The sequence below is a fragment of the Danio rerio genome, chromosome 23 (genome assembly GCF_052040795.2).
Source record: "Danio rerio strain M-AB ecotype USA chromosome 23, GRCz13ab, whole genome shotgun sequence".
NCBI classification, from domain to species: Eukaryota; Metazoa; Chordata; class Actinopteri; order Cypriniformes; family Danionidae; genus Danio; species Danio rerio.
This window is the reverse complement of record NC_141043.1, coordinates 15,176,539-15,199,436: the sequence shown is the minus strand read 5'-3', so window position 1 is coordinate 15,199,436 and position 22,898 is coordinate 15,176,539. Positions and strand designations below refer to the sequence as shown.

The window sequence follows — 22,898 nt, the reverse complement described above, 5'->3', positions numbered from 1 at the left end:
TCCCCTTATCAGGATAGAGAGAGATGGGGTCCAAGCGCAGTGTCTAGCCCGGCTCCAGAACGCTCCCCCCTCCGATTTAAATAGGTATTGGGTTTAATAGTGTGGAGTAGGGGTGGTGGAGGGATGCTGAAGTCAAGAGAAAACAGAGGTATGACGTGTTTGACTGTTTATAGTGGTTTATAGCTGATTGGATAATGGAATGTTTGTGTGTGATGAATAAGGCCCCATTTACACTAATGCGTTTTAGTTTGAAAACGCATAAGTTTTGCTACGGTTACGCCAACCGTCCACACTACGCCGGAGTTCTCGAGCGCCGAAAACGGAGCGTTTCGAAAACGCTGGAGAGGCCGTTTTCATTCTGAAACGCTGCTGCTCCGTCTCAGTGTGGATGATGAAAAACGGAGACATCTGAAAACGGAGGCGGGGCTGCAGACGTTCGCCTCTCTGATTGGGGCTTTTCCTGAATATTAAGTAGCCTAACACACACAGTTCATTCCTGCATTCTCTCCGTGTAAGTTTAGACTACGCAAGTTTGATCAAGGCTGCAGTCTCTTCTTCTCAGTTTGATATGGAAAAGCAGACTATACCGAGGACACGGGTAAATCTTCAAAGGGAACAGTGTACTTTATAACTTCATTCACATCACCCTGGCTACGTTGTTTCACTTTCTCAACAATAAAATGTAAACATGATTTAAGGAACTGCCTATTTTTATTTTAATGTTAGCAACTTAGACAGCAGAAATGTTGAGGCGTCATGCTGCATGAGCGTCATCTTCACTGTGTGGATATTTATAACAAAACGGAGCCGATAACAACTGCCTCCTTTCAATTTTAGTGAAAATACGAAACACACCCTCTCTTTTGCTGAATATCAGTTTTAATAATCGATAATGGCCATTATAAAAGTATAACATACAATAAGTTTATACATTATAGGAAATAAAGGTAAGCGATCAGTCAATATACAGAATAGGCTACGTGGTTACATTAATCATTAACTTATCTTTGCGCTTAGCCAAAACACGTTACCTGAGAACAAGTAATAGATTTCAATGACCAAAGTCAGGGAATATGTCGTTAGATAAAGACAACAAGATGAATGAAATATTCCGTTTAATAAATATAGTGAGATTAGATCCAGCGGGAGATGCTTGATAAGAAGTCCGACTAGCACAGCTCTCATCTGGGTAGATGGGCTGCAGCGCTTGCCCGAGTGTCTGTGTGGTCACGTGATGTGCGTTTTCAGCATTTTGTTGTGGACGGAGAGCAGTTCAGAAACGCTGGGTAAAACGCGAGTGTGGACGCGGATCGTTTTCATTCTAAAACGCCGTTTTAAAACTAAAACGCACTAGTGTAAACGGGGCCTAAGCCTCATCAAAGACTGATCGTGCTCCTCCCGAAATCTTGTTTTGAAATGAATCCTTGCGCTTAACAACAAAATTAATTATGTAGGCTAATGGATGTCTGTGTGTACAACACGTTTCCTTATCCACAAAAGAGGGTGAAAGTAAAGAATGATGAGGCTCATTCTCTCACTGCAGATGCTCTGTTTAACTGTTTTCTGGCTAGTGAAGTGTTTAGTTTTTCCATTTACACACTCAGCCATGTAAATAGCATATGCGCCATGGCAAGACACAACTGACTTTTAAAGGGAATGGGAGATCAGACTCTAATTGGTTTATTCTCAAAACACACCCATAACTCATTAAGATAATAAGCACAACCCTGTTAGACCATGCGCTGTGGCGCAGAGTGAATTTTTCCATCCTTAAAATAGCAAAAGAGGATTCTGACAAGCCCTTAATGCTTTTGTGCCCTGCACTTTGGACTTTGCGCTTAGACAGTAAAATAGAGCCCTAGAACCGTGACTCAGTGCAAGCCAACATGTATCTGTGACTCAGCATGTACATTTAATAATCTTAAAAAGTTTAATATGTATATGTAAAGGTTTAATATGTATTAATATGATAATAAACCTTACCATTTCGTTGGGGTGCAGTAAGTCTGAATGGCTGTATTTATATTTTTGTCATGTTTCGTCTGGTGCAAACAACCAAATTGCTTATAGTGTATCTCGTCACTTAGCCTGTTGTTAGGACAGGGTTACAATGTAACCCGCTCACCTAATGTTTACTTTCATAATATTTATCTTATTTGCTAATTATGAAACACCTCATGTGGAACTCTGAATCTGCGTCTCAATCTGCTACTCTTCACCAGAGGTCACATTTTGGTCACAGATGAATACTTTGAGTGCTGTTCAATTCGTAATGCACATTTTAAAAGTAGAATATCTTTGACTTTAGCATTGTTTTTCAGATAAACGAGAATTATCACTTAGCATATTTCTGAAATACCTGCATATAATATATGATATTTTCATGCTTTAGAAGAGTCAAAAACTTACAGCACCTTTAACATAGTGACTCAAACTGTCATAACATTGTCTGTCAAAATACTAAAAGACTTTTCCAACATGAATTCTGTCAAGATTAGAAAAATATCATGTAAAGGATTTACAATGACACTTGACACCACCCACTGGCTTAATAAAAGGTTTATTTTGACTATGCTAACACAAGATCTGATTGCTAAATGTTTTTCACAGGAAGATAATGTTTTTAAGTATGTATACAAAAACCTTTATTTTTCTGTGTGATCTGTCTGAATAAAGAATATTTGAATATTGTCACCAGGAGAATACTGTCATCTGTACAAGGAACATTTCAAAAGCCCAAAGAAAAAAAGTTCTGTTTTTAGTAAATTCTTGTTAGGCATAAATATTCTAAAAACAACATTTGCTGTCAAATTATTGACATCTCCAATAGTAAACTAAAGTTTACTTAAATCTTGAAAGTAATTAGAAATTGAAATTTTAAAGTTAGTAGGTCCAACATCACTTTACCCTTTTAATATCAGGAACAAGGTCATCTTTGATTCTTCGTTTGGTGCCCCAGTCTTTGGCCAGCTCATCCTCTGCAATCTCCTGCAGGTGAAATACAGCCACCTGAGCAGAGCGCCGTCTCACCCGGCCACTCGGCGTCCTCTCCAAATCCAGCAGGTCCTCCACTTCCCCTTTCTCTTCCTTCCTCTCCTGCATCTTCTCCACCTGCTCACCTTCGCTCTGCCTTTCCTGCTCTATGCTCTTCTTCAGCACAGGCTCTTCCTCCTCCTGTTCCTCTTCATCCTCCTCCTCCTCATCATCATCATCCTCTTCCTCCAGCACATCCTCCTCATCTTTATTGTCCTCCTGCTAAAAATGAGAAGTCAGAGCATTCAGAGGCATTTGAAATCCATTCAGATATCATCATTATATGTCTATTATTTTATATTGTTTTATGCTATTTTACAATATACTGTGTTTTGCAGATCTGTATTACATTCCTATCATGTTTTAAACTTGAAAATGGTTTGTAGACAGTGAGTTTTAGTAATAAAAAAAAGTAAAAGTAACAAAGTGATAGTAAAGTGATCACCCTAAAAAATCAATCTGTCATTATTTCACCATCAAGTGTTTCTAAACCTTTATGAGTTTCTTCTGGTGACACAAAAGTAGTAACATAAAACCACTGACTTCTGTAAAAACCAATACTATGCCAGCAGACACAGGACGTCAGATTGATAGAGTCAGAGTCCAACGTCAGGCCAACTTTAATTTCTAATGTCCAACCTAAAATCAACCAATTATCAATGTCTAATGATTTTACAGCTTGATGTAGAGTGAACGATACCAATATGATGTCTATCAGACGTTGGATTTTGGTTGCCATGCCTGACAAATAAATGTCATATTTTGACATCTGAGGCATCATATGATGATGGTTTAAGTTGTTGGCTCAACATTGGATTTTGGTCACTCTCCAATACAACCTAAAATCAACCAAATACCAACATAATTTGATGTCGATATTGGACATCAAAATAACATTGTCCTTAGACACTGGCTAGACATTACATTTTGGTCACCTGAAGTCACAACTTAAATCTAACCAAATAGAATTGAAACCAGAAGTTTAATTACACTCTAAAAAAGGAACATAACCATTTTTTTAAATGTCTGATGGTAAATCATACTAAACGTTTACTATTTTAGGTCCGTTAGGATTACCTAAATCATTTACATTTGCTAAATGCCAGAATAATGAGAGAATTTTGTTTTTAATAATTTTTTATTAAGTTCTGGACCAGTGGTCACCAAACTTGTTCCTGGAGGGCTGGTGTCCAGCAGATTTTAGCTCCAACCCTAATCAAACACACCTGAACAAGCCAATTAAGGTCTTACTAGGAATACTTGAAACATCCAGGTGGGTGTGTTGAGGCAAGTTGTAGCTAAACCCTGCAGGGACACCGGCCCTCCAGGACCGAGATTGGTGACCCCTGTTCTAGACAATCAAAAGTTTACATAATTTTTTTTGCCTTGCTTTAAACTGTATAACTTTAGTCAAAGGTTTTGGATATCCTTACAAAAGCTTCTCACAATAGTTTGAAGGAATTTTGGCCCATTCCTCCTGACAGAATTGGTGTAACGGAGTCAGGTTTGTAAGCTTGCTCGCGCAAGCTTTTTCAACTCTGCCCACACATTTTCTATAGGATTGAGATAAGGGCTTTGTGATGGCCACTCCAAAACTTTCACTCTGTTGTCCTTAAAGTAAATTTAAACTAATTTGGTAGTATGCTTAGGGTCATGGCCTGTTTGGAAGACCCATTTGAGGCCAAGTTTTAATTTCCTGGCTGATGTCTTGCGATGTTGCTCCAGTATTTCTACATAATGTTCTTTCTTCATGATGCCATCTATGCTGTAAAGTGGACCAGTCCCTCCTGCAACAAAACAGCCCCACAACATGCTGCCACCCCCATACTCCACAATTGGGATGGTGTTCTAGGCTTGTAAGCGTCCCCTTTGTCCTCCAAATGTAACATAGGTCATTATGGCCAAACAGTTCAATCTTAGTTTCATCAGACCACAGGACATGTCTCTGAAAATTATTCTTTTTCCAAGTGTAATTTAGTAAATTGTAATCAGGCTTTTTTGTTGGTTCTGTCTTGTTTACTTTCCCATGTTGTACACAAGGAAGGAATGTGTTAGAGGTTTTCCTTAAATACTATTTAACAGTTGTGCCTCCAATCAACTCAAATATTGTCAAATAGCCAATAAAAAACTTCTAAAACCTTGACCCCATCATCTGAGCTTTTTCAGAGGCATAATAATCGTATTGTATGTAATCTTAACTTTCACAAGTTATAAAAGTTATAACAATTTCTCAAAAAAAAAAGTCTCTCTGTTATTCTGCTATTAAGCATTACAGAAACAAATTTGATAATCCGAACTTACCCAAAAGAAAAAAAAGTTTAGTCACATTAACATCTGTTTTTTTTTCATGGTTATGTGCATTTCTATACAGTACGTAAACTTTTAAAGCTGGTTTCAACTGTATTAACATCTTATTAGGTTGTGTGCCTGCTGGGATGTTAGGCAATGGTTACAGGCTAAAGCTTTCTTTAAAACATCTTCTTTAGTGTTCAACAGATTGAAGAAACTCATAAAGGTTTGTGAAGGGTGAGTAAATGATGACAGAATTTTCATTATTTGGATAAACTTTGAATAAAACTTTTTATAGAATTAGTTTTACCAAATAAAATTCTGTCATTAATGTTAGAGTATGTTTTTTTTTTTTGCCATATACGTTGATGATACACAGGGCAACTTCTTGAGCAATGTTAATTTTAAGGTGACACATTTCAAAGTGATGTTGCTTGGCTACTTTTCTATTGAGAATGTACAACAACATTTTATCTGGCTCGGGATGCTCAAATTAGTTACCCTGTGTCTCACCTGGCTGCCCATTAATGGTGTGATTACTCAAACAATTGCCCCATGTATCATCCTCTTTAACACAGGGCAGCTTTTGAAGCCATATTGTTTTTTGATATCCTCCAATCAGAATGCTAAAAACTTCCATTCATTTTATTAAAAACAGCTTGTTCTGCTACTTGATGTTGCAAACTGATATTTTCTTATCATATGATTCTTTGTCTGTATAATCATGCAAACACTTGTTTGTAGACCAAGTAGTTTGACTGTTTTCTGTCAAGTTTCGCTGATGTTTAGGTTTTTCTAATTGCTACAAGTAGCTTAAACACACTCATTCAGCTGTGGGAACCGGCGGACGTGCAGCAACTTTAATCATAAGGTAAACACAAAACAAAAGTTTCCATCTGGAGCTCCTTCACTAGACTCAACACTTGTAAACAATCGCTCCATCGGGCTCGTGGCTCTCAGTCACAGCTACCAAACCGACCAATCACAGACCTTGCAATATGCATCATTTCGACGTGTAGTTACATATTTTGAGAGGTGCATGTCATTATTGCGCTCCGGCTGCACTGGACCATATGCGTGCACTTGAAGCAGAAGTATAAATCAGCCTTAAACATGACAGTATGAAAGTACCCTACATTTCTTCAATTATGTCTTGCAGATGAATGAAAGATGTGCAATAATTTACCTTAGATGTATGAAACAACATGATGGCAAGTAATCAACTACAGAATTTTCATTTTTGGGTGATGTATCCTTTGAAACACTGAGAAACATGTTCTAGCAATTGTTTGAATGCTAAAAAGTTGTGATGATATTTTCCACATGATATCAAAGCAGGACTGTGGTGTGTGTGATCTCACCGGGTAAGTGGTCAGGGTGGTGATGATGTGCTCGGTGCGCTGGTGATAGTCTCGGCCAGTTTTGGAGCGGTAGGTCTTACCACAGTGTTGGCACAGGAAGACAGGCTTCTGTGTGCCTGGCAGCTCACTGGCACAGCGTTTCTGATGATACTGATAACTCACCAGACTGGAGAAATGAGCTGAACAGCCCTGTTTGACAGAGAGTCAACACACTTCATTAGTTCATTCATTGATTTGTGGGCTGACAGTCCAGGAACAGAATTTTTTTCTCTTTTGAAGGGGTCTTTTTGTCAATACAAACCACAATAACAGACTGAGTGATAAATAAGCTACCCCCAATCCCCCCTCCCAAATCAACATGTCCTCATGTTTTCCCTTCCATTTTATATTTATGTCTTTACCACTTGGGCTAATCATAGTAATTTGAATCAGACTACTCTAAAGACCAATCCAGACTGAATCTGCACACAAGCCCAAGCTAGTTTATGCTGGTTAGTGCTGGTCTAGCTGGTGGTAAACCAACATCCATGTATACAGATAGACAGACAGACAGACAGACAGACAGACAGACAGACAGACAGACAGACAGACAGACAGACAGACAGACAGTCAGACAGACACACATCAGGAGCAATGCAAAATGAAAAGTAATACAGGTCCATGCAATTATCATTTCATTTAAGCCTTTAATATAAGTCTAAAAGTGAAAAAAAATGATGTAACATGTAAACTTCAAATTTCTTTTTTTATCATTTTATTATTTTTCTTTTTCATTTTATTTTCCATTTGTACCCCAAAATGGACTGTGGTAGCATTAGGGATTGTTAACTGTCATATATTGGCAGTTTCTACATACTGTAAACACAAAAAGTCTAAATATTAGACTAATGGTTTGTTTACACTGAATGGTATGGTTGACAAAATGTTATGATCAATATTGCTCTCGCTCAAAGAACAAAGTTGTAAAGGCTGGTCACATATTGAGCCTTCTTTTAGCACCAGTTCAATATTTTTAAATATAGATGCATGGTGAGCGCAAAAAAGGAAAACAAAACCTCATGCTTTATACACATTTATATGTGTAAACGGCCTCGTAAACAACAATGGAGAACATACAGCTGATCCTGTTCTTGCTTCTTGACATGACCGTTTGCAAGTAGGCAACAAGCTATATTTAACCTTGGGTCGATCATTGTTCATTGCTGTATGCCATCATTTTATTGTTAAGGTGTCATGTCTCTGCTGTTTATATAAAAATGGCACTTCCTGTCTTGCACATGCAAGTGACGATTCTACAGTATGTAAACCTATTAGTGTTCGTGAGCCTTTGGTACCAAACTATTGTGCTAGGTACCCTTAGGAACGTATGCCAAAATGGTATTAAGGTAAGATTTTGGTACCTTTGACAGTGTAAATACACCTACAGTAAATGCACACAATACTGTACTGTACTAAACTGCACTGCTCAGTGGATATGGGCCATAATTATGTGACATTCCTGGACAAAGTTGAGTTGACTAAAGCCCAGTTCACAGTTAGCCCTTTATAGTTTTATCATGCCAGACTGTACAAACATGATCACCATGTAAAACGTTCGAGGTTACAGAAGTAACCCTTCGTTCCCCGAGGAGGGGAACGGAAGTGCCATGAATGGGAGGATTCGGATCAGAAGCCGCTTATCTGGAGAGTATTGAACGGGCCAATGAATGAAATTAATTGGCAGCGTAAGCTTGCGCAGGTGTGCGACATCTGCAATTATCTCAGCATATAAGCACACCTGAAGCCAGCAGACGCCATCCTTTTAAGCTGAAGAGACTTTCAAACAGCTAAGGGACAGTCATTATGGCGACGGAATATGGCACTTCCGTTCCCCTCCTCGGGGAACGAAGGGTTACTTCTGTAACCTCGAACGTTCCCCTTCGGTTGGGGAACTTCAGTGCCATGAATGGGAGAATATGGAAAGCGCCATAATGACTGCACCTTACCAACACCCCCGATGAGGAGATAGTCAAGCAAGCGTGACGCACCCACATCATGGGGGGCGCGGTCCTCCAACGTGTCCCTGGCCCTAATTTATCCTACTTCAACAGAAGTTTTACGGATTTAGATATATTTTTTGGGAAGTCGTGAGCATCTAGATAATTCTAGGAAATACGACAGTACGTTGGGAAGCGTGCAATCCCGATAGGGAGGACGCTGCGGAGGCCATCCGTTACCCAAGGGGGGGATAGATGGCAGAATTTACCTATGGACTAGCCCTAAAAAGGGGGAGTACGCATAGCAAAGAGTGGTTAGCGGAGAGGGAAGACACGGGTCCGCCCAGGGGGGGGACTTAACCGTGGCGGAATAAGCATATGGGATCGCCTAGTGGGGATCACGCATAGCAGGCACCTATACCCAAAACGCGGGCTGACCAGCGGGCAGACCTACAACGTAGTGGGCCAGCAAGTGACTCCTCCGCTGAGTCAGTGCTGGGGGCCACGGAGGAATCTGCAGGGCTCACCTGACGGGGAACTTTACTGACAGATAAAAAAAAAAGGCGCACGTACCTCCGTGTTAGGGAGAATGGCGCAGCAAGCGTGTTTCAACACCCTACCGAGTTGTCTCCTCAATCACCAAAGGGTTACCTAATACCCTTGAGGAAACCGGCTCCACTCGCAGATTGTAAAACCTTGCAAATGTGTTGGGTGTCGCCCAGCCCGCAGCTCTACAGATGTCTGTTAGAGAGGCGCCGCGTGCACGCGCCCAAGAGGATGCAACGCTCCGAGTGGAGTGTGCACGTACTCCCGGGGGACACGGCTGACCTCGACTCGAATAAGCGAGTGAAATGGCATCCACAATCCAGTGGGATAATCTTTGTTTCGATACGGCACTTCCCTGCTGCCGACCGCCATAACAGACAAAGAGCTGCTCAGATGATCTAAAATTCTGAGTACGGTCCACATAAATGCGCAGAGCGCGAACTGGACAAAGTAAAGAAAGGGCTGGGTCTGCCTCCTCCGGGGGCAGCGCTTGCAGGTTCACTACCTGATCTCTAAAGGGGGTGGTAGGAACCTTGGGCACATAACCGGGGCGGGGTCTCAGGATAACGTGAGAGTAATCCGGCCCGAATTCCAGGCACGAGTCACTGACCGAAAATGCCTCCAGGTCCCCGACCCTCTTGATGGAGGCCAACGCAACCAGCAGAGCTGTCTTCAGGGACAGAAATCTTAGAGATACTGATTCGAGTGGCTCAAAGGGATCGGATCGCAGACTCGTGAGAACGAGGGCGAGATCCCAAGAGGGCATGAGAGGGGGGCGAGATGGATTAATTCGCCTAGCACCCCTAAGGAACTGGATGACCAGGTTATGCTTTCCCACGGTGCCGCCAGCTACCGCGCTATGATAAGCGGAGATGGCGGCCACGTAAACCTTGAGAGTGGAGGGCGACAGCCTGCTGTCCAACTTCTCTTGAAGGAAAGAGAGCACAACACTAATCTGGCAATTTCGGGGGTCTTCTCTGCGAGAGACGCACCATTCAGTGAATAGACTCCACTTCAGGGCGTAGGCGCGCCTCGTGGAGGGGGCTCTAGCCTGAGTGATGGTATTAACCACCGCAGTCGGTAGGTTACCTAAGTCTTCCTCGCGTCTAGGGACCACACGTGGAGGTTCCAAAGATCGGGGCGAGGGTGCCAGATGGTGCCCTGTCCCTGAGAGAGTAGGTCCTCTCTCAAAGGGATCCGCCAGGGGAGGGCCGTCGCGAGGAGTGAGAGCTCTGATATCCAGGTCCGGTTGGGCCAAAGGGGCGCAACTAGCAGAACCTGTTCCTCGTCCTCCCTGACCTTGCACAGAAACTGCGCGAGCAGGCTCACTGGGGGAAACGCATACTTGCGCATGCCCCGAGGCCAGCTGTGGGCCAGTGCATCCGTGCCGAGAGAGCCCTCGGTCAGGGAAAAAAACAACTGGCAGTGAGCGTTCTCGGGGGAAGCAAACAGATCGATCTGGGCCTCCCCGAATCGCGCCCATATCAGCTGAACAGACTCGGGGTGGAGTCTCCATTCTCCAGGGCGTAACAGCTGTCGTGAGAGCGCATCGGCTGCACGATTGAGCGTGCCTGGGACGTGAATGGCGCGCAGCGATTTCAGCCGCGGGTGACTCCAGAGGAGCAGACGGCGGGCGAGCTGAGACATGCGGCGAGAGCGCATACCCCCCATGCGGTTGACATACGCCGCCGCCGCCGTACTGTCCGTCCTGACCAGCACGTGTTGCCGCTCCAGCACCGGTAAAAAGCGGTGGAGAGCGAGGAACACTGCCAACAGCTCTAGGCGATTGATATGCCAATGCAGCTGGGCACCCTTCCAGAGGCCCGCAGCCGCATGCCCGCGACACACGGCCCCCCAACCCGTGTTGGAAGCGTCTGTTGAAACAACAACATGGCTGGACGCCTGTCCTAGAGGCACACCGGCCTGTAGGAACGAGGGGTCGTTCCAAGGGCTGAGGGCGCGGCGACACAGCGCAGTAACCGAGACCCGGTGTGTGCCCGCGTGCCATGCGCGTCTGGGGACCCGATCGTGAAGCCAGTGCTGAAGTGGTCTCATATGGAGCAACCCGAGCGGCGTGACGGCGGCTGCGGATGCCATATGCCCCAGGAGCCTCTGAAAGAACTTCAGTGGGACCACTAGTTTGCTGTCGAGCTCCCTCAGACAGTTCAGCAACAGGCGAGCGCGTTCCTCGGAGAGGTGCGCTACCATGGTGATCGAGTCCAGCTCCATCCCGAGAAAAGAAATCCTCTGCACGGGGGCGAGTTTGCTCTTTTCTCGGTTGACCTGAAGCCCCAGTAGGCGGAGATGCCGAAGCACCTCGTCCCTGTGCATAATCAATTGCTCCCGCGAGTGGGCTAAAATCAGCCAGTCGTCGAGATAACTGAGTATGCGAATGCCCGCGAGCCGAAGGGGCGCTAGGGCACCCTCCGCGAGTTTGGTGAAGACCCGCGGAGACAGAGAGAGCCCGAAGGGGAGGACCTTGTACTGCCACGCTCGACCCTCGAACGCAAACCGCAGAAATTGGCGGTGGCGTGGATGAATGGAGACATGGAAATACGCGTCCTTCAGGTCTATGGCTGCAAACCAATCCCGAGGACGAACGCATTGGAGAATGCGCCTCTGCGTGAGCATTCTGAACGGCAGCTTGTGCAGACAGCGGTTCAAAACGCGCAGATCTAGGATTGGCCGTGACCCACCGCTCTTTTTGGGTACGATGAAGTATGGGCTGTAAAACCCACTCTCCATCTCGGCTGGAGGAACCGGCTCGATTGCACCCTTCGCCAGGAGGGCAGCAATCTCCTCTCGCAAGACAGGGGCGGACAGGGGGTTGACCCTGGAGAAATACACGCCCGTAAACTTGGGGGGCCGTTTCGCGAACTGAATCGCGTAACCGAGTCTGATTGTGCGTATGAGCCACCGCGAGGGGCTGGCCCGCGCTAACCAGGCAGGCAGAGCCCTCGCTAATGGAGTCATCGCTACAATCGCTGACGTACCAGCGGTGGGGCAGCGCGGAGTGGGTGTGCTGATCCGGGAAGCACGAGGGTCCCGCGGAAAAGCTGGAGGAGAGCGATTCGCTCTGGCTCCGCACCCTGACTCCGGAGAGGGGGCTGGAGGGCTGAGGGAAGGGAGACCGTCCCCCCAGCGCTCGTGAGCCACTGGCGAAGCACGTAGAGTCTGCGAGCCGGAAGGCAGCGCGTCCCGGACTGGCAGAACTCGTGCAGTCACATCCGGGGAAGGGAAAAAGTGCTCTTTTACTGATGTTTTGGTGGCACTGAAAAGTACCGTTGTTATCGGGCCCCGCCCTCCAGCGGGGAAAGAGCAAGTTTCCTCTTCTCCGGATGGCCTGTCTCAGGGACGCTTCGCGGTCCGTTTACCGGACTTAACGGCGCCCTGGGCAGGAGGGGCTGCCTGCTTTCGAGGTGAACGCCGCGCCCGCTTGGCCGGAGGCGCAGGCGGGGGCGGGGCAGCACTCGTTGGCGGGCGCCCTCGGCGAGGAACAGCGGAGGTGGATGGCTCGGCGGGCGGAGCGGGCTTACGGCCACGCCGATAGATGACATTGCCCATCGCATCCGACTGCTCTTTCACCGCCTTGAATTCCTGGGTGAATTCACCGACGGTGTCGCCGAACAGGCCAGCCTGGGATATGGGCGAGTCAAGAAAGCGAACTTTGTCAACGTTGCGCATATCGGCCAGGTTTAGCCAGAGGTGGCGTTCCTGAACCACAAGTGTGGACATCGTCCTCCCCAGCGCACACGCGGCGGACTTAGTAGTCCGAAGAGCATAGTCGGTCGCGGTGCGCAGCTCATGTAATAAGCTTGGGTTGGACCCGCCCTCGTGCAGCTCGGCCAGCGCCTGCGCTTGGTAGCGCTGGTAGGTGGCCATCGCGTGCAAAGCAGAAGCAGCCTGGCCCGCAGCCTTATAAGCTCTGGCTCCGAGGGAGGCAGACAACCTACAGGCTTTGGACGGGAGGCGGGGCAAACCCCGCCACGTAGAGGCGCCGCGCGGACAAAGATTGACCGCGATAGCGCGCTCCACTGACGGGATCGCCTCATACCCCCTGGCAGCTCCGCCGTCAAGGGCGGTGAGGGCGGAGGCACTCGCAGCACGAGCAGAGAAAGGTGCCCTCCAGGACTGCGTGAGCCTACTGTGCACTTCCGGGAAGAAGGGGACGAGAGGCTTCGAAGGCTTCGCCTCCTGGTCCTCTACGTAGCACCCATCTAGTCGGTCCGGCCGCGGAGCTGGGGGATAAACCATCTCCAACCCCACGGCCGAAGCAGCCCGGGAAAGCACGGCTAACATGTCCGCTTCAGGATCCGATTTGACAGCGCTCACCTGCCCGGAGGGGGCGAGCGGGTCCGGATCTTCGTCGGACAGTGAAAGCCCACCCTCCGATGCCGCGGAGGACATCTGATCTCCGGTGTCAGCGAGTGTGAGAGCTACCATCTGGTTAGACGGATCACTCTCACCACCCGAAGCTTGGATGGAGCGCCGTGAGGAGCGAGAGGTCCGCGAGCCCGTGGGCGGCGGATTAGCTCCCGCTGAAACCCTCAGATCTGCCCGAGCGCCCGCTGCTTTTTTAGAACAGGAGGCAACTGGGGTGGCTCGCTCTCTTGCGAAAGTTAGCCGCGATCTTAGCTGTGCAACGGTCATGGCATCGCAATGACGACATGAACCGCCCGCGAGCACCGCATTAACATGCTGGACCCCCAAACATGCAATGCAGTGATCGTGTCCATCATCCGGAGACAGGAAACCCCCGCATCCAGAAACGCACAGTCGGAGCGCCATCCTGAAAAGGACGTGCTGCACGACTGTGTTGCTCTTTTAGGAAAGTTGCAACTATACGCACCGCTCCGGAGGACCGGACCCAAAGAACCGCAGGCAAGGGAGAAACCCAGCTCGACCGTCTGCCACCGCGAAGACCCACTCTGGACCGGGAGACACACTCGTTCGCTCTGAAGTGCTGATCAGCAAGAGGAACCCTCATCGACTCACTCAGAAAGGATCTGAAGCGAAAAGGATGGCGTCTGCTGGCTTCAGGTGTGCTTATATGCTGAGATAATTGCAGATGTCGCACACCTGCGCAAGCTTACGCTGCCAATTAATTTCATTCATTGGCCCGTTCAATACTCTCCAGATAAGCGGCTTCTGATCCGAATCCTCCCATTCATGGCACTGAAGTTCCCCAACCGAAGGGGAACTTTAAGACCTCAGTCACCTGCTTGGAATGTAATTACTCGATTGAATAGGTGTTATCAATGGTAATCAGCTTATAGAGTACTGGGCCAGTACCTCAGAATGCTGTTTTCGTCTATCCACATGGTTAATCAGTTATACTAATAGATAAGCCTGCAAATCCATATCTGTTATCACCTGTTATAATCCATCCACATGGTTAAACAGCTATACTAATAGAGAAGACTCCAGATCCAAGTCTGTTTTTACATTACTATGATGTTTTGAGTTTAGGGTAGGGGTAGGGTTAGGGGTAGACCTTAATAAAATACATTTTATTAATCTGGGGTCACCACAGTGGAATGCACAGCCAATTTATTCTGCATGTTTTTTTATGCAGCGGATGCCCTTCCAGCTGCAACCAATCTCTGGGAAACATCCATACACATTCATTCACACTCATTTACTACGGACAATTTAGCGTACCCAATTCACCTGTACCGCATGTCTTTGGACTGTGGGGGAAACCGGAGCAGCCGGAGGATACCCACACGAACGCAGGGAGAACATGCAAACTCCACACAGAAATGCCAACTGACCCAGCCGAGGCTCGAACCAGCGATCTTCTTGCTGTGTGATGACAGCACTACCTACTGCACCACTGCATCGCCTTAATAAAATACAATTAATGGTAAATTTTATAAAAAAAAAAAAAAAAAACAATTCTTGTTAACTTGATCTACAGCTGATTAACCATGTGGATTGATGATAACAGCTTTCTGCACCTACTAGTAGTACTGGCCCATATCTATAAGCTGATAATCACTGATAACGCCCATTCAATCGAGTGATAACATTCGAATTGGCTGCCTCAGTTGCCATATTTGTCAGATTTGAATGATAATTATGTATTAGCAAAAACAGACACACAAAAGGATCATCTGAAGTTTAACATCATCAATCTTTGACATGTTAAGTAACCTGCGTTATAAAATTTTCAACCCTCATAGCAAAAATATAAAATCTGTAGCTTTGATTTTACTCATACAGTACTATGCCCTGAGGTTAATCCATAAAGAAAATTTGACGTTTCCCTGCAGGAGTTAGAAGTTGTCTGACTTATGAGATTCAGCGCTACATTTGGTTCTTGGTTTGATGCTCGTCATAGAAAAATCCAACCACAGGAAAGTGTTTGAAATCTTCTGACACTACCAGAATTTCATTGTAGAGAAAATATGATAGCAATGGCCATTAATTAGCTGACGTCAAACCTATCAAACCTGTGATCAAAGACCATAGATTATAGGAATCTTTTAGGAATATCAAAATTTGTCTCAGAAAACTAAATCATGGTCCAAACCACCATGTGAGCTGGGCTTAACATGCTGATTAAAGTTTAGATCGGTCCCAAAAAATTTAACCTGACCCTATACCCGAGCCCGTGCACCTTGTGTTCAAGCCTGACCAGGTCCAACACATTAACTAATTATGAACCCGATTTAAACTCAACTATTTTTTAATATGTGGGCCATTAGAACAGACATTCTCAACTACGATTCTGTGTTGTTTGAATTACAGAAATGAGTTGACATTTATCTTAATGAATAATGCAACAAGAATGAAGCATGTAAACAACATTGTTTATTTATTCAGAATGAATCATAACAAAAAAGGACATTGAAGGCTGACTATCATTCTATATGCCCTGGCAAGCCTGCTTTATGTGTCTGTTTATTGTGAAAATCCCTGTTTGTTTGTTTTTTTTGCTAGCACCTCTTTCACACCGCATGTGCGAGCAGAGCATGAGCAACATGTTTGTTTTTTTGGCGTCTATGTTAACAGATTATAGCTTTCATACAGCATGCAGAAGCAGCAGTGAAATTATCAATTCTGCGCTGGGTCTATTTTTGCTGCTGCTCAAGTGCAATTAAATTGACAGTGCATTGATAATGACCAAAAACACATTGAACTACAGTAGAAAGTAGCAATTTTACCCAATAAATGCATTTACAACATCCACAGATTTTTATGCACTGTTTCTGCTTTACAGTATATATGCGCTGCTTCAACTCTGCTTGTGTGAATGTGTGTCAGACGGAGGAAAGGCTGTTGCAGGAGCTAGAGTGTTGCTGCGCATGACACGCAATGCAATTTGTGCAACTTTGTAGACCCACACATGTGTTGCTTAGGCCAATTTTGCTAAAATATTCATATAATATTTCTAATTATGGCAAAGCTTTCCACCTAATTAGGCTAATTAAGTAACCAGGTAGCAAAGAATTCTGGTCCAGATTTGCCATAGTGCTGGTACAGCAGGCATTCTTCCGGCCCTGGCATACAGCATGTGGGCCAAACATGGCCTGGGTTTGGCAGAGGTGGCACCGTCTTTAAGGCGGCACACAATATTTGGGCCAGATTTAAAGGCTGCATTTACACTGCACTGTCCAAGTAACTCAATTCCAATTTTTTTCTCCCATGTGGCACATATCGGATATGGCCCATGTACGTGTAAGCAACAACAATCACACGGATTCCGATTTACTCAAATCAGACTCAGGCCTTGTTCATATGTGGAAATTTATCTGATTTGAATCAGATCTTTGTTCTCGTGTCTGCAGAGTAAGCAGGTAGATCGGATTTTCACCTGTCAATGCGAGTCGCGTGTCATTAAAAACCATAGTGAATGACATCAAGCCTGACACTTTCATTTTTCAGAACAGACTTCAGAGTCCCAAACCTTAAATCTCAAAAACAGTTTTTTTATTGTCAAATAGCACAGGTATTTAAGCATATTAATGAGAGTGAGAGAGCGCAATGTCCACCACGTAACCAATAAACTAATATAAAACTAGTGCATATACATCACGTGCATAAATCACGCCATAGACATTACATTAAGATGCCTAAAAGTTAAAAAAAAAAGTCTATATATGAAGGGAAGAGGGACAAATGAGAACCGCTCTGTCATAAACTATAGTAAAACAGCTTGTCAAAAGCTGCAAACCGATTACATACAGGAATAGAGAAAAGAGCACTCTTTAATTATCAGCTGTTAGTCAGCGCCCGCTCTTTTTTTTTTCCTGGTAATTGCGCCTTTGCCATGTGCAGTGCAAATGCAGACAATCGAATAAGAGTCACTTTTAAAAGATGATGTAAGCAGGTCATAAAAAAAAATCGGATACAGTCACAAAATCGGAATTGACCACCAATATCTGCAGTGTAAATGCAGCCAAAATTTAGTCTTTGCCCAGATGTTAAAATTTGATATGTGAGCCATGTAAATTTGGCCTGTCATGACCCACAATTAAAATACATTACAATTATTTTTGAGTAAAGAAAAAAAAGCCTATAGTGTGCCTAGCGCAATGCTTCATGGGTTTATCAATTTTATAGCAATCGTGACACACCAACCCAGTTAACTTGGCTGAGACTTGACCCAGACGTGGTCCATGTTTGGTCCTTGTCTGAAAGCCAGATTAGGTCCAGTCATGTACCATAATTCATTGTATCATGTTGGCCAAGCAAAATCTGATTGTGTTTGCCAGAGCAGGGCCAGAGAAATTTTGCTAAGTGGGTAATGACTAACAAAAACAAAACACGAATGCTTGATCATTGCCGGGCCTGGCCCAGCCCGGCCAGAAAAAAAGTGGGAGGAAATATCTGCTGCCATGGCCCACAAGTCAGGTCAGGTAAAGGCTGGGCTTGGCAGATAATCTAAACTCTAATTTAGATAGAGAAGTTTTGTCTGATGAAAAACATGATGGCAACAATCAGATGCATCAGATAACAGAAGGTGGACATTTTAAACAGTTGACATATGTAGCTTAATTCTGTAGCAAAACATTGGATCAATCACATTTTGATGATGCATTAAGCCAAAGTCTCTAGAATACACAAGACACCTCACTCTTATACTTTTGAATGGGGAAAAGTGTAACAGTCAATATGGCAAATGAAGCCCCGCCTTTTAGTACAGGACCTAATGAGCGATCGCTATATGGAGAATAAAGCCCGCCTGCTAGTACAGGAGCCAATCAGCGATCAATATAGAATGATAATTCTTTGGAGGAGGGGCTCAAACCAGATATGAGTTTATGCAGATTTTGTGTAATATACATTCAGAAATGTAACTTTTATTGGTTATTCATAATCTGGTATTTAATCGTAAGCTTGGCAAGCAGTTTTGGAGAATTTGATGTTTCCCCATTCAAACAGAATGCCCGGGCATATTGCCCGACAAGCGTTTCAAAGATGGCTGCCGAGTGAAATGACTTGCCTTAAAGAGACTTTGATTAAGATAACATGCTAGCTCTCCATTCCACATCTGCTACCAGGTTGTGAATGGTTTATGGGTATTATTAAAAGGCAAATGTGAGATTTCTGATCACAGATATTAGTTATCAAATTTTACAAATGGAAAGGTTGGCCAATACAATGGTGAACCTTTAATAGAGACAGACAATGTCAAACCAGACAAAACAAAGACAGTGAGAGACAGAAGGAAGGCAGCAATTAGGACATATTAAGGGCAGACAGACGGCAGCCACCACTGACAAGTCCCTACCTCATTGGGACATTTGATTCGGCCCATCTGTTTGAGGATGCAGTGTAGCCTCTCTCTCTCCTCCTGCTCCTCCCCAGACACATTCTCACTTGCCGAGGGCTGAGAAATGGGAAACAAATACAATGCAACACATTAGTGTCTCTTCAGAAACTCTTCCTCAAGACTTTACAACAATGTGCTCCAAATCACTGCTTTCTGAAAGCCAGATGCCCGGCACTCTTCAAAACCTTTATAGAGGGGCCATTACTCAAGGGTGTAAACGGCAACTGTCAGACTGCAATATGCTTTTTACAACACTGTATTTGGCCTGTTAAAAACATCAGCAGAGGAAGTTACACATGAGAGACCTTAACACACTGCCTGAGGCTGAACGCTCAGACTGAAAAACCGTTCTGTCCTGAAAAAAATTTTACACGTATATTGTTAAACCAAAACATGTCAATCCTAATACCCAGAGGCATGTAGAGCTAATAATCATCTCACTATTTTACCCTGTAGGGTTGGATGTGATGGGAACCTGGATTTGAGATGTCGTGGGGAAAAACTACCAACCATACAGGGACGTGTTTCCCAAATGACATAACTTGCGACTGAACTATCGTAGTCCGACGCATTGTTTTGGAAAAGAACGATTTAGTGACAAATGATGAGTGTTTCTCAAATCCGTAGTTGCTCTGTTGCAGATCCATCGTTTAAACCATGTTAGTTATAACCAGGGCTTGACATTAACTTTTTTGATCACCAGCCACTGTGGCTAGTAGTTTTCCACTGGTACTAGCCACTCGCCATTTCCGACAGCCACAATTTTGTTGTTGGGAAAATATATTTTATGCATAAGTTTGACTTAGGCATGAGTTGCAAAATGCTAAAATTAGTGAGCATGAGCAAATGGGTTATGCTTTTATAAAAAAAAGTGTAGCATTGCAGTTAGTTTTCATTCACAGGAATTTTCAGGGCTCAACACAATAAGGATTTACCTTTTTTTTTTTCTCTGGCCACACTAATCTAATTATTTCCTTGCCACTAATTTTAAATAATGTGTCAAAACAAGCAAAAAACTGCTGTATACATACACTTTTTATTCATCAAAACAGCTGACATTTAAAAAACATATATTCTCACTAGGGATGTAACGGTATCAGAATTTCACGGTACGGTAATACCTCGGTATGAATGTCACGGTACGGTATTTATTGAATCATTTACAGGAAAAAAAAACTTTTGAAAATACTCCAAAAAAGTGCCAAAAGTGTCAATGACATACAAATTAGCCATCTATCTGTTAGCTTTGAAACAGGAACTTCAATTTTAATAACAAAAAATTATTAAACCATGTAAAAAAATAAAGTTTCAATTTAGTATTGTTGAAAACTCATCACATTTAACATTTAATCACTCACTTAGATAGAGATGGGTTTAAAGGAAAATTATCATATAACTATAATCTGGTAAAAGCTGGGATCTCTGGGTATTTACAATGTCCCCTGCAACAGAAAAAACCCCTCTCATTTGGGACTGAGGTTTCTGGGACAAGAGAGATATGACTTGGTCCATGTTGACAGCAGTGGGTAACGTTGTGCATTGTCTTTCCCCCACTTGAGAAGACAAACCATGAGTGAGATAGAGATCTCTTTGCGGTACAAGTCAATGTCTGCATCAATCTGAACAGTGTGCTGTGTTTCTGCAGTCCCCATGACTGTTATTAGTCGTATTCCCCAATTTGCAGGCACGTGCACACATAGGGCTCAACCTGTGCAGTGCACATGCCCTTTTTAGTCTTGGATAGAAAATGCCCTTCCAAAACGATCAAAAGTGCCCCCGCGACGCGACACAACCTCCGTCCAGTCCAGCCCTTCAGTAGGCGCGCGACAACACCTCTCTTGAATATGCGCGCTCAACCCCCCCCCTCGGCGCTTTACAATACGCGCGCCACAACACAGCTGATCAGAACGCGCGCGACAGCACCGCTATTCAGCACGCGCGCGGCGACAACACCCGCTTTAGGTTCGATCATTTCCATCTTTTTTTCATCTCCGCTACTAGCAGCACACTCCATTTCCGCATTACTGGATCTGTAGCGACAACAGACCGCAAAGGATTATGGCCACGCCGGGGCTGATGGGAAATGAAGTTTCAGCTAGCTCCCGTTCGCTTCATTCGCCTGAGCAAATTTTCTCAGAAGACCTATAGTTTTACCGAGTCATGCGACTTCGGTAATATCGAAAAAATTTAATATTGCGGTATGACGGTATTTACAATACCGTTACATCCCTAATTCTCACGCATCTGAAACTATGTACAGTGATCTGTTCTGGCTCAAGATTCCAGATCACCAGTTAACTATGCATGCAACAACATATTAAAGCCATATTATTGTAAAGGATGATTAATAAACTATATTAACAAATATAAAAGCAAGCAAAAGAAAGCAGGTAAAAAACATTCTGTGCGCGATAATGAAAGGATGTTGTCATGCAAAAGGTTAATGTTATAGTTAATAATCTGTTCAATGAATGGTTAAAGCGAAAGCGACAACCACTGCTGCTGCTTACAAAGAATCTTGAGCCCTTGAAGGACTGTGGGTGCACGAGCATCCCACTAGTTTCATTTCCATGCATGGTTTCCTCTAGTGAGGAAACGGCACAGGAGCTTTTAATCACTCTAGCCCCTTTAGGCACTAAAGCATTCATGAGTGAGGAAGGCCTGTCTCATCGTGCTCATGATCCTCCCATTCGTTATTCACCTGCTTTCTTTTGCTTGCGTGAAAACTGTTGTGCTGCTTCTCGATTCTAAGATCACATTTGTACACATATAGACAAATGGTCTTAAACTAACACTCTAATCTAGTGACGATGAGCCAGCACTGGCACTTTAAAAATGAGTTTCAGCCAGCCAAAATAGCTAGTGGAGTGTCTGTCTAACCTGCGGGTGTTAATGTAAAGCCCTGGTTATAACTTAAAATGTTTGTATTGATGCTCTAAATAGGGTGGAGTAATAACTTCTTTAGAGAAAAATGCCATAACTTCTGTGCAAATTATATTGTTTTACATGCACACACGTTTAAAAAAAAATCCAATATTAGTTTTGGTAAAAACATGCACTTGTTTTCTATATTAATTGAAATGTATGTAAACACATATTGGACCTATATTTGTTTCCTTTACAAATATTATTCAGAATATTCCATTTAAAATCACTAAGCTAACATCTATCTATTCTAATCTCATACAGTATGTAAATTATATAAATTGTTAATGGTTGTAGGCCTAATTTACAGTAGGCTATTTATTAAGAAATGAAAAAAAAAATCATACTTAATTCTAATATTACTAATGATGCTGCTACTACTACTACTACTACTACTACTACTAATAATAATAATAATAATTATTATTATTATTAATATTATTATTATTATTATTAGGTCAGGACATTATGGTGGCACAGTGTGTAGCACAATCGCCTCACAGCAAGAATGTCACTGCTTTGAGCCTTGGTTGTGTCAGTTGGTGTTTGGATGTTCTCCCTGTGTTGGCATGGGTTTCCTCCGGGTGCTCTGGTTTCCCCGACAGTCCAAAGACTATAGGTGAATATAGGTGCTATAGGTGAATTAAATAAGCTAAATTGGCCATAGTGAATCATTAGGTAATCATTATTTATTTATTTAAGTTTTTTGAAAAGTCTACGTTTATAATTTGACACATTCTGCAGAAATGTTCTAACCAATTGGTCCATGTAATATACAGTACAGACACAGTACTTAATAAATAACCTACTACAACGTATGTTATGTATTTTTGTTTTCACAAACTTTGGAGACATAACATCAATTCCGCTTTTAAATATTAGGTCACATTTAGCTTTCGTCATGAGCCACGGCTGTGTTCAAAATGGCATAAATGATTTCAAAGTGCACCACAAAATGAACGCAATTGTCAATATCAAGATTGCTAA

General features: G+C 43.9%; 1 protein-coding gene across 14 annotated transcripts in view; it reads right to left on the bottom strand.

Annotated features, from left to right (window-relative positions):
• The window catches only part of znf512b (zinc finger protein 512B), a 145,815-nt gene that overhangs the window by 15,444 nt on the left and 107,473 nt on the right, over window positions 1-22,898 (bottom strand). For 9 of the 14 annotated variants that reach the window (XM_087306693.1, XM_087306699.1, XM_087306694.1 and 6 more), the window contains 3 exons: window positions 18,945-19,043; window positions 6,684-6,872; window positions 2,908-3,255 (listed from right to left, as the gene is read on the bottom strand). In XM_087306693.1, the coding sequence (XP_087162819.1) occupies window positions 2,908-3,255; window positions 6,684-6,872; window positions 18,945-19,043 (636 nt within the window). The remainder of the gene's footprint in view (window positions 1-2,907; window positions 3,256-6,683; window positions 6,873-18,944; window positions 19,044-22,898) is intronic. The other 5 variants (XM_087306695.1, XM_087306696.1, XM_087306700.1 and 2 more) reach the window with 1 other exon arrangement.